Raw genomic sequence first — 12,653 nt, 5'->3', positions numbered from 1 at the left:
TCATTCATCATACTGCCTTTCATTTCATTTCACCATTTCATGGATTTAATTCGTCTAATGATCACTTCATCTATTTCATGGGTTCAATTATTATCTCTATAGAGATGGCTCTTAAATCAAAATATTTAGCCCATCTCTCACCTTAGTTTTCATCTTATATTACCAACAATTATTTGACTTCTTTACCTGAAACATCTCAAACTCAATGTTAACAAACTATAGCTCATTTCTAATTTTCCCCACTCTTTCACCTTCCAACTTTCCTATAAATAGTAGATGTATCATCTTTCTAAAGAATCAGCTTTGCAATGCTCATTGTCAAACCTTCAGTCTTTCCTTTTATTCTTGTTAATCGCCAAGTCTTATTGCTTTTTCTTCCACAACATATTTCTCATGAATCTATTCCCTTTTCTCCAACTTGGACCCTTGACGCTAGACTTTTTTTTCTTTCTTACTTGAAAACAGAATATTTTTTTGATCCTTTCCATTTATAGATATCAAAGAAAACAGCAAAACTTTCTCTGAAGATTCAGATAAAGAGCAAGAAAAGAATATTTTTATCCTTGAAAACTCCCTCAAGGTAATTTAAAAAACCCATTAATAACAAGTACTAGCCCTAAACGAGTTAATGGTTAGGTAACTATGATAGAATAGAAACAAATCTTTTATCTAAGACCTTGAAGAATTGATCATTTGCAAGCAATGTAAATGCCTTTAATTGATAGCTGTGTCTGGAGAAAAGAGAAAATTCAGTAGATTTTTCCCTCTTTAAAAATTATTCCACCTTAAATTAAAGAAATGGATATAATTTTTTCAAGGGTGAGAAGTTTGAAATAAGATATTCATTTATAATTTGACTCAGTGATTATTCCTTTAAGGTATCTTACTATCCATACAAAGTAAAAGTTACTAGCATTGGTACCTAAGATAATAAGTGTTGAGTCCTAAAGGAACTGACAATAGCTATTGATTACTTCTTTCAGTTTAGCCCATGGCTAATCCCCAGAGAGTCTCAGTTTGCCTTCCAATAGTATTAATAATTGCTAGTTCAGCCCTGGAAGAGAATACCAAGTACTACAAGAAATAGTGCCATGCCCTTTCTCAGGCTTCCTCCACCACATTACCATTTATTTATAGCTTGGGAAGAAAGGGTGAAGAGCAAGATGTAAAGGGGGAAAAAAAAGGAAGATCTCACCCAGGTGACATGTATCAGAGGCAAGTCTGAACCCAATTCCTCTAACTAGCAATATGCAAATTTCTTTCCAATAGGTTATACTACCTCCTATTGGTGTGGTGCCCTTGAAAACATATTCCAATTGGTTGACTCAATGGACAATCTCCATCTAGTAGACATAACCTCAACCTGTCTTTTGCATCTGAATTTTATGAATGCATCTTTGTGTATTGGTAACTCAACCCATGTCTTCTCAGTTCTGCATCAGTAGACAATAGGTTTTTGTCATTCAATCTACAAATGCCACCAAGCCCAGGGACTGTCAGAGTTAACTCTGAAACTGGGGATCCTAGGAGTGACATGGGTAAACACACCCAATATTCAAGCCCTGTCAGACCGATAAACTTTTTTTTAACTGAAGAACCTTTGACTAAAATCTCTATGTTCCCCAAGTTTAAAAACCGGGAGGGAAGGATCTTAAAATCAATGGCATCAATTCCTTCATTTAACAGAGAAGGAAACTGAGGCCTAGAGAGCTAGATAATATAGTGTAGATACAGCCCTCAGTCTGGAGTTAAGAAAATTTGAGTTCAAATCCACTCTCAGATACTTACTAGATGTATGACTCTGGGCAAGTTAATTAATCTATGTCTGCCTCAGTTTCCTCATGTGCAAAAGGAATCATAATAGCTATTATCTATGGCAGAATATCTGTAAAGCACGTTAACATTCATTTTATGAATGCTACCCATTGTTGTACTAGTTGTCGTTACATTTATTATTAACTTGTGTGTCATAGAGATAACTAGAGAGCGGGTCTCCTAATACTTTGGACAGTGCTCTATGCTGCTCCTTTGAAAGTTGGAGAAGGGAACCTGTTAGGTAGTGGAGTGGATAGCCAGCTCTGAGTTCAAATTTGATCTCAGACAGTTAATAATCAGCTAACTGTGTGACCATGGGTAAGTCACTTAACTCCATTGCCTTGTAAAAATCAAACCAAAAAAAAAAAGTTGAAGGGAAGACCCAGACTTGGGTTGACTCAAAGATATCATGCATACTTAAAAAAAAATCTAAAATAAAACTTATGTTACTTCACTTTTAACTTCCCATGGCTCATTTGGAAATAAAAACAACAGTGATCGATTATTGGAGTTTCTCAGAGACTGGAAGTCACTGCCATAGGAGACAAAAAAGAGAAAAAAATATATTGTTAACTGACAAAGATCAATGCAATAGAAAAACTTAGAAACAAGCGCTTAAATGGAATTTATCCATAGTCTGTTGATCAAACAAGTAGCACAAACTTGGTGAAATACAGAAGCAAATTAATACTCATTTTTCATTGAACTATGAACAGAGCCACAACTTAAAAAAAAAAAAAAGAATCTACCAGAACCAATTTAACCAGGATTCAATCTATTTTCTAATAATCAAACATTCATTTTCCTAAGTACTATTTAATCCAGAAAAATCTCAATGCTATCCAAAATCAATCTCAGTTTTAACCAGTCTAGCACTTGCTCTATGCCTTAGACTTCTAATGTTCAAATAATTTGCTATTGTGATTATTGGGCAGGCTTGGAAGTTAGAACAGGAACGTCTTGCCGAAGAAGAGCGCCTAAAAGAAGAAAGGAAATTAGAAAAAAAACACAAAGATTCTTTGAAAAAGAAGAAACCAGAGAAGCCTGTAAAAGAAGATAGCAAGTCTTCCAAGAAGAAATCCACCTTCAGAGAAAAAAGTAAAGATGAGGTGTCACCATCCTCACAGCAGCAGGAACAACTTTCCCCACCACCATCCACAGAGAAAATCTATCAGGTGAGGCCATTTTTAACACCTACTTCAGCCCTTTTGGTCTACCCTAAAAGGGGGGTTGGGGGGAAATCCTTAGAGTTACATGGCAGATACAACCTAATAAAAGCTTGGGTCTCTTTCTTAAAGCAAAATTCCTCCTGGTGCCCCATATATCCATATCCATTTAATGGTAAAACACCTCATGAAAGTAACACTTTGAATTTTCTGGAGAGTAAAGGCAGTGGGAATAAAGAACGTGGCATAGATTAAGAGAAATGCTTTACAGAGTTTCCTTGGTTTGACTAACTCATTACAGTCAAATGTTTTAGGATGGTCAGGCAGGATGAGGATTAAGGAAAGAGCAATGGTTGGGCTAGTAAGAAGTTATTAGCAGGGGGCACAGTGGATAAAGCACCAGTCCTAGAATCAGGAGGACCTGAGTTCAGATCCGACCTCAGACAATATTTACTTAACCATGTGACCTTAGGCAAGTCACTTAACCATTGCCTTGCAAAAAACAAACAAACAAAAGATAACTAGATAAGGGACAACATGCCTTGCTACCTAATTGTAGCTGTAATCCAAGGCTCAATCAATTGGATTGAGACATTCTCCAAATCTACTTCCTAAAGATTCAATCAATTCCATTACACTGCTAAAAGAACATCAGAGCACCAAATTCTTATCCACTGACCATATTTGGAATCTTAAGCCAGAAGTGTGCTCATGTGTCTAAGTGAAAATTAATGTAGCGTAAGGTGGGACTAGGAAGACTGACCAGATAGAAATCAGTTGTATAGACCCAGCTGAGTCATCAGTGTGGTTTTTCAAGGGTTGTGGGGGGGGAGCATAAAGACCACCTTCCAACCAGTCAGGACATGCATGACTTCTTTCTAACAGTCAATGTGGTTAGATAATTGACAGTTGCTGCATTTTTAATATGAGCCAAGAGAAGAAAATTTGGCCCTAAGTCATCTCCTGACAGGTTTCTGAGCTCCAATGTTGCATTGGACTGTACCCAGACACAAATTCAAAACTTTGGCATGTTGTTTGGAGGTCATTTTGACACTTGTAAAGTGATGATTTATTACAGTTACTACTTACTACCATCCAGGAGTAACTGATGAAGTCATTTCCATCTAATGCCTGGAAAGTTCTTTGAGGTCCTTTAGTATTAAAAGTAAACTAATTTTAATACATATTATCAATGCAATTTTACTTTTATGATATATTTCTCACCAAAAAAAAGACCTTTCCCCTTTTAAATATTTCCCTCCCATGAGACAGAGTAACAAGTAAAAACAACCAATATAGAAACAACATCTGACAATGTGAACACTATTTTCCCTTGCTTCTCTGATATGAGAAAAGTGGGAGCTGGGATAGGGGCTGTTTAATTATCTCTTCTTTGGTATCTTCACTGGTTTTTCCATTGTTCAAGGTTCAATTTCTTTTTAATTATGTTTTCAGTGCTATCATTGTAGGCATTGTAGGCACTGTATATTGTTCTGACAAATCCTGCCAAGTTTCTCTTGAAAGACTACAATCATGGAGACTTTAGAGGTTATTGGATCCTACTTCTTCATTTGGCATATGAGGAACCTAAGAGAATTATTCCCAATCACCCTGACAGTAAATGTCTGAGGTGGGACTTGAAGTCAGTTCTTTTTGATGCCAATTGCCCTGCTTTATCCACTATTCCATACCACTTCTCCTGCATAATGTATTTCATTGCATTGATATACTATAGTTTTGTTTTGTTTGCTATAGTCATTTCTCAACTGTGGACCTTCACTTTATTTCTAGTTCTTTGAAATCACAAAGAAGTTTGCTAGTGATAATTTGGTAAATATTGGACTTTTTGTTTCTGTCTTCCACTTCCTTTGGAATATAAACTTTAGTGAAATCACTAAGTCAAAAGGTGTGGATCCTCTAGTGACTTTTCTTTCATAATTCCAAGTTAAAATGTAGAACATATGGACCTGATCAGTTCCACCAACAGATAAATAATGAGCTTTTCATCCCATAGTCCCTTTGGTGTTGCCTGTTACTACTTTTATCATCTTTTCCAAATTGCATGACACAGCATAAAAAAAGAAAGATGCAATCATTTTAATTTCTCTTATTGTTAGTGATTTGCGGCATGTCGTCCTATGATCATTTATAGTTTGTGATGTTTATGAAAACTTAATATTCTTTGACAACCAGAATATTAATGAATGGCTTTTGGTATTATATTTTTATGTCATTGAGTTACATATTTCTGATAGTGAATTTGATGCATATTTTGTCACTATGATCTCTCATTCTTTTTCATTTGTATTATTCACCCAAAAAGTTTTACTTTAGTTCCCATTGTCAAAATGTGTATTCTGTCTATTTGGCAAAATGTATATTATCTCTTGTTTATTTAAAAATTATTTCCTTAGTCATAAATGGGAAAGCTATCTGACCTTATTCTATGCAAATTTTTATTATCTAATTTTTTATATTCAGATCATATATTCATTTGGAGTTTATGGGGATATATAGTATAAGAAATTGGCCTAGACAGTATATTTCAAATTACTTTTCTCTCAATCAGTAGGAATGGAAGAGTGAGTTCTTTCTCCACTAATTCCATGTTCTTAGATTTATGAAACACTGGAATTCTATTTTCAATTGCTTCTTTTTTTTGTTTATCTAATCTATTCCACTAATCTAGTTTTGTGCTTCTTTAAGTATTACCAGATAATTTTTAATGACTTCTTTATAATTTAGTTTGAAATTGGATAGCATTAAATCTTCTTCATTCATGATAGTTCTCATTTTTTCCTTGAAATTTTAGACCTTTTATTTTTAATTTTCTCAATTTTTCTAGTTCCATAACATACCCATTAGTTAATTTGACTTTAAATCCATAAATTAATTTAGGAACATTATCATTAATGATTATATTAACATGATGTAGTAAATTGCTTTCTAATTATTTATCTCTCTTCATTTCTGAGGTTCAATTTGAATTTTATGGTTATGATTATCTATAAATGTCTTAAGAGAACTCTATGTAATAAATCTAAAATTACTTAAATTGTTCCATATTTTCATTTTGGTCCACTATATCCTTATACAAGCAAGATAATGCTCTCTTTTTCTAGTTCCAAGGATACAACATGGGAGAGAATCCAACCCAAGTCTCCGGAACAAATTACTTTTTGTATCCCTCAGATGGAGGACAGATTGAAGTGGAAAAGATAGTATTTGGAAAAGGTACATTGTGAAAATATTGTCTATTAGACAATATTAGATCAAGAGGTGTGAAATCACTTTGGATAATCTCATAACAATGAGACTATTGTTTACTATGACAGAGTAGAGCAATACTACTCAGATGAGGTCTTGAATCATGGTCAACTTTTATATGCATGTGGCCCTATTCATATCCCTCTCCTGTCTTAGAACATAAATTCTAGATTTTTTTTTACATGTTGGTGAAAAAAATAAAATACTATTAACTGGAAAAGAATTAGTTTCTCAAAGAAAAAAATAATAGTCTACAGAAAATGAAATACCAATATGGCAGTTTCAAATAAGTGATAATACGATTTTAAAGTCAGAACTATGAGGACACTTGGAACAGATTTTGTGCATTATGTACCTTTGGATCAATAGGTTTCCTTACTTAAAAGAAAGTATAATGCATTAAGATGTTATATTAATTCATACTGTCATGCAGATTGCTGCTACTAGATACTAAGATCATATTTCTGGGAGAACTGAAGTTTTGAAAATTTTGAAAAAAAGCCATATTGATTTTAAAACAAGGAACACTGCCTAGAGAGGGTGAATCTGGGTGATTTAGAGCTAGGAATACTATAGGGACAATGGGCACATTTGGGGAAGGGAAGGTGGAAAGATGTCAAATCTTGTGTGTGTGTGTGTATGTGCGTGTGTGTATAAACACATACATTCAAATATATATATTCTGATTATATATGCATATATACAAATTTCATATATATATATACACATATATATATGTATGTATGTATGTATGTAAATGATTACAAATGGTACAGTGCTACTCTCCAAGAATTGTGGGAAACAATCATCTGAGAACCTATAGATCATTCACCTGCCTCTGCCCTATTATTTCTTAGGATCAACTTTTGTAAAAGTGAAAGTGAAAAAAGACAAGCATAATTTCTTTATTCATATAAAAGATCCCAAGAAATTCCAAGGAAAGGTGAAAAGACAAGAAGATAATGATTCTTCAGATGATGAAGGAAAATTTAAAAAACGGAGATCAAGGACACCAAAGACAGGTAATTTTATCAGAGACACAACAGAATATAGTAAAATACAATACAACTCCACTCAGGGCAACACATTGCTGTGGACAACTAGGTGGTGCCAAAATGTATAGAACACTGATCCTGGAGTCAGGAAGAATCATCTTCCCAAGTTTAAATCCAGATGGATACTCTTACAAGTTGTGTGACCCTGGGCAAGTCACTTAACCCTGTTTGCCTCAGCTCTCTCATCTGTAAGGATGAGGGAATGGCAAACTACTCCAGTATCTTTTGTCAGGAAAACCCCAAATGGAGTCAGACATGACTGAAGACAAATGAACTAATTCAAAAATAATGTAATAAACTTATACTATGGTCAGAAAACAGTGATAATCACTGAGAGACATACAAAGTTTAGATAGAGCATGATCCTTGTCTTCATGGAGCCTAAGGGGTTCACCTATTAACACAGTTAATTATTATAGACAATTCCTATTTTTATATAGGGCTTACGGTTTGTAAGTCAAAGTACAACATACTTTGCAATTACAGTCTTATCCCATTTGGTCCTTATAACAATCTTAAGAAGCAATTGTTATAATTATTCTCATTTTACAGAAGTTACAATGGCTTACTTGAGATCACACAATTGATAGGAGGATAAGGATGGATTTGACCTCAGATTACTAATCACCTTACTAAAAATATATATAATATTGCACAATATTACTGAAGTGTATTTATAGAGTTGCAAACCACACTATTACTGTAGTTTAAAGAGAGAGGTTTTGATAGATATCAAGGAAGGCATTTGACTTAATGTGCCAGAAAATAAATCAGTTGAAAAGAAAATAAAGATTGCTATACCTGCTAGCAGCATCAGAATATCTCCCCTTGACTGGTATGTGGTGTTAACCTAAATGTCACCTATGTCACTTTTTTTAGACACTTCAGGGAATCTCTGTGAACTAAGTGAGCATTCCCTTGGTGGAGAATGGAATACATTCATGCTTATACCATTTGTAACCACATGGGTGGATCTACCCATTATCTGGAAGGGCTGTCTCTTAGGTCTTCATGTTTTTCATTGGTATTAATGCAACATTCACACTGTTTATCTGTTATTCCTTGTTCAGGACAAATTAATAACCCACTTACTATTCCAATCATATATGTTTCCTTATTTATACTTTGTATGTCACTTTAGGAATACTGGTCATTATTGGCAACATACTCCAGTTTAACTGTACCCGCAATAATATTATGGCATCTCCAGCTTTGGGGCCAATAGAGTATCACTGAGAGAACATTTATGCTGAAAAGATGGTTCTTTGCATCAAGAAGCAATTTGAATTCTTCAAAGTACTATGCAATTTCCCAAATACATCCCTCTCTCTTCTTCCTATTCAATTCTAGGCCCAACTTATCATTGGGTGGCAGTTACTGTCCTGAATTTATATACTGAGTTATATATACAGTAGACCTGATATATGCTTGCATATTATAATTTACACACATACACACACACGCACGCACACACATCCACATTTAATCTGAAAGGAGAAAAATATAAATACATTAGTAATTATTAGATTTAATAGTAAGTGGAATGAAATACCCTGGGAAGGAATAAATTCACTAGAAGTCTTCAATCAAAGACCAGATGACTTGTCCCTTATGATGTGGATTTTGTGTTTTTTTCAGGTATAGCTTGGACTAGTTGATTTCTGAGGTCCTTTCCAAATCTCAGTTCCTGTGACATTATTTTATTTATTGTTTTGTCATAGAATCACAGAATTTAAGATTTGGAAGGGACCTCAGAGGTCTTCTAGTTTGAATGATGTCCCAGAGAAATTCCTAGAATTTATCTGACAAGTAGATGTCAAGCTTCTGGTAGCACTTCTTCCAATGGTTCATTAGACTCAATCTTAGGCAGCTCCTATTGGTTTTCCTGACATCATATTTAAATTGGATTTTTTGCAACTTCTATACATTATTCCTGGTTTGATCCTCTATGACCAAATGAATAATCTTAATCATTCCTCTCTAAGACAGTCCTTCAGATACTTGAATATAGCACTTAAATCCAACTCACTTGCATGTCCATGGCATCCTTCACCGCTGTGTCATAGTCTTCTTTGAGAATGAAGAACAAACAACAGTAATACAGTTATCATGTCTCCTTTGAGTCATTTCTTCTCCATGCAAAATACACTGTTACTTCAGCTGGCATGTGTGATATGCCTGAAGACTTCACCACAATACATCCTCCCTGGTGAATTCTTTCTAGTTTATCAATGTCCCTTTTTATACTATGGCATCCAGAACTGAATAAATTAGTCCAATTGAGTTTATGGGAGGGAGAAATACAGAGGGACTGTGCCCTTCCTATGTCTGGGAAACCTTCTTCTCTTAATGCAGCCCAAGTTTGTATTACTTTTTTGGTTTCTACATCATAATACTGACTCATGTTGACCTTGTAATGCACTAAAATTCCAAGATATTTTTTAGAAAAAAATACTGAGTCATATCTTCCTAATCTCCAATTTGTGAAGGTATTTTTCTTATACCTGTGAGTTTACCTTTATCTCCATTGGCTTTTATCTTATTATATTCAGGCCAGAATTTAAAAAGACTTTAGATATCAAGTATGTTTGTTATTCCTCTCAGCATTAATTGCAAATTTCATGGGTATTTCTTGATGGGGATTTGATAGATGAATGGTGCAAAAGTTTTAATAGAAATATATATGTATTTATTTTATAAAAATATAAAATACACATATCATTTAATTTAATTCATACATTACCCATAATTCATATAGTTTATATATAATTATCCATTTGATATTTTATATTATATATTATATAATGTTATATAATATATCAATAACTTGAAGCCCATATATATATATATATATATGTATATATATATATACCTAAAACACATACATATGTATGTATGCATGTGTGTATGTAATCACCAATGAAGGAATTCATTTACTTGACTATACATCTTTGTTATAAGGAATTAGTTTTTCTTAATAAGGAGTGTTGGGAGAGAATAAAAATAGATTACTGTTAATTAAAATTAACTTTAAAGATGCAATTACAAAACCAAATTTAATGAACATGGCATCTATGCATTTTGTTTTGATTCATTAATAAGGAGATTCAATAGTTCAGGGCTAAAGATAGCTAGCCAAGGTGCTCAGGTTCCTATGACTGGAGAACTCTAGTCCCATTGACAGTGAATCATTAACAATTCATCTTTCAATGCAATCATCAAATCATTGTGAGATACTTTATCAAAAGTTCTGCTAAAATTTAAATAAGCTATATCCTCTTTTCTTATACCAATTTAGTAATCCTATCAGTAAAAGAAATAAGGTTAGAATCATGAGACTTATTTTTATTGGAGTCATGCTGATGCTTTGCCTTCACAACTGCCCTTCATAGGCATTCACTGGCCATTTCTTTGATGCTCCACTTTAGAGCTTTTCCAGAAATCAAAGTCAAATTCATTAATTTATATTTGTATCCTCTTATTTTTTTACCTTTTTTTTGGAAAACTGGACAACATCTAGCCTTCTACACAGTGCCTGGAACAGAGTAGCTGCTTAATAAATGTTTCTAGATTGAGTGGTTGATTGATTATGGCACCTCTTCTCTTTTCCATGATCTTTCATCTATTACTGATAGTGCTTTGTCTAATCCTTTGTGACAATCTTTTCAGTACTTTTCATTACCTCGTCCAGGGGACTTGAAGACCTGGTTCTCTCTTTCTAGCACCATCTTGTTCTTGCTTATCTTCATTTTTCCCACATTTTTACAACAACGATCACTCTCTTTGGCAGAGAAAATAGAAACAAAATTAAAAATTTACTAACTCCACTTTCTGCTGTTAATTATAATCATCTCATCAACCCAAAATAAAGATCATACTCCTTTTTTAATCTTTTTTCTCTTAGGAGAACTGAAAAAAGTTTTATTTTTTTTTAGTCTCCCAGCCTCAGGTCATTCTGAGATTAAGAATTCTATAAACTATTTTCAAGGGATTATGCCATTTTCTTATGCTGCTACTGTTGTCATTTCAGTCTATCCAACTCTTAGGCTTCTTTTTCTCACAAAGATACTGAAATAATTTACCATTTTCTTCTCCAGTTCATTTTATAGATGAAGAAACTGAAGCAAAGAAGGTTAAATGACTTGCCCAGGGTCACGCAGTCAATAAGTGTCTGAATCTAGATTTGAACTTGATGAGTCCTCCTGATTCCAAGTCCAGTGCTTAACCAGTGTGCCACCTTTCCTGTTATATTCATCATTTATTAAAGCAACATAATAGGTGGCACAGTGGAAGAATACCACTTTGTCTTGAGATCAAGATCTTAGTTTAAATCAACCTCTGATGCTTATTAGCTATGTGACTTAGCTGCTATCTACCTCCGTTTCCTCTGCAGTAAATAAGGATTATAGTAGCATCTGCTTCCTAGGATGGTTGTAAGGATCAAATCGCATAATAATTGTAAAATACTTAGCATGGTGCCTGGGACATAAGATGCTATATAAATGTTGTTGGTACTTGTTATCATTGCTATTACTCCACTTTATGTCTTCCTTTTAAAATCTGAGTTGCTTGGTGAGTTCCCTATACATCAATTAATCTCTTCAGACTAAACCCCTTGCATTTTTTCTTCACTGAAACTATTTCCCTTGGTTTCTTCACAAATTAGTTCTTGAGCTGACATCCCTAGCTGCATTTTCATCCATAGTATTCTATCTAAATTTCATCTGAATCTTGGCAATGTCCACCCCCACTCCAGGCAATTTCCATGGTATGAGGCAAACTCTGCCTAGATTCTCTCTCTTTCAGATCAAATTCCATGAGAAAATAGCTACTTTCTGCTAAATTTCCTACCATTTCAAACTCCAGAAACCAGTTTTTCTCTGCTAATAGAATTTCTCCTATATATTTTGAAGGATGAAATTATCATAAGGCAGGTTAAGAAGTTATTAGCTGCCCTGATTTTTGGCAGAGAACCCCAACAAGTTTATGGATAATAGAAGTCCCTCAAAATGACTAAAGCATGCCTTATGATCTCTTTCTCCAGATCCTTATAAATTTTCTCTGGAGAAGTGATTTGTTCTATGTTCCAATAATAACAATAACTTGTATTTCTCCCTCCATTGACCCCCACTCAAATATTCTTTGTGATATTTCTGCTCTCTGGTTCTTGATCCTCATCACATAAGTATGCCATTTTAATACATAATAGTACCCCATCCCACCATTTACTTATCCTATTTCTTTCGAATATGATATATCCATCCAGAGCCAAGCATGAAAATGCCAAGCATTTTGACATGTGTTTGGCTCTGTATCTTAATTTAAATTTCTATGTATCACCAGTTAACCT

The 12,653-nt window shown here is 34.0% G+C and overlaps 1 protein-coding gene across 3 annotated transcripts in view; it reads left to right on the top strand.

Moving 5' to 3' along the window:
• The window catches only part of SPAG17 (sperm associated antigen 17), a 248,143-nt gene that overhangs the window by 152,965 nt on the left and 82,525 nt on the right, over window positions 1–12,653 (top strand). For all 3 annotated transcript variants that reach the window (XM_074188555.1, XM_074188556.1, XM_074188557.1), the window contains exons 20-23: window positions 495–580; window positions 2,751–2,990; window positions 6,104–6,215; window positions 7,106–7,270. In XM_074188555.1, coding sequence (XP_074044656.1) covers window positions 495–580; window positions 2,751–2,990; window positions 6,104–6,215; window positions 7,106–7,270 — 603 coding nt within the window. The remainder of the gene's footprint in view (window positions 1–494; window positions 581–2,750; window positions 2,991–6,103; window positions 6,216–7,105; window positions 7,271–12,653) is intronic.

This window comes from Macrotis lagotis, chromosome 5 (genome assembly GCF_037893015.1).
Source record: "Macrotis lagotis isolate mMagLag1 chromosome 5, bilby.v1.9.chrom.fasta, whole genome shotgun sequence".
In the NCBI taxonomy this organism is placed as follows: Eukaryota; Metazoa; Chordata; class Mammalia; order Peramelemorphia; family Peramelidae; genus Macrotis; species Macrotis lagotis.
Note: the sequence above shows the minus strand (reverse complement) of the source record. Positions and strands in the feature narration are given on the sequence as shown.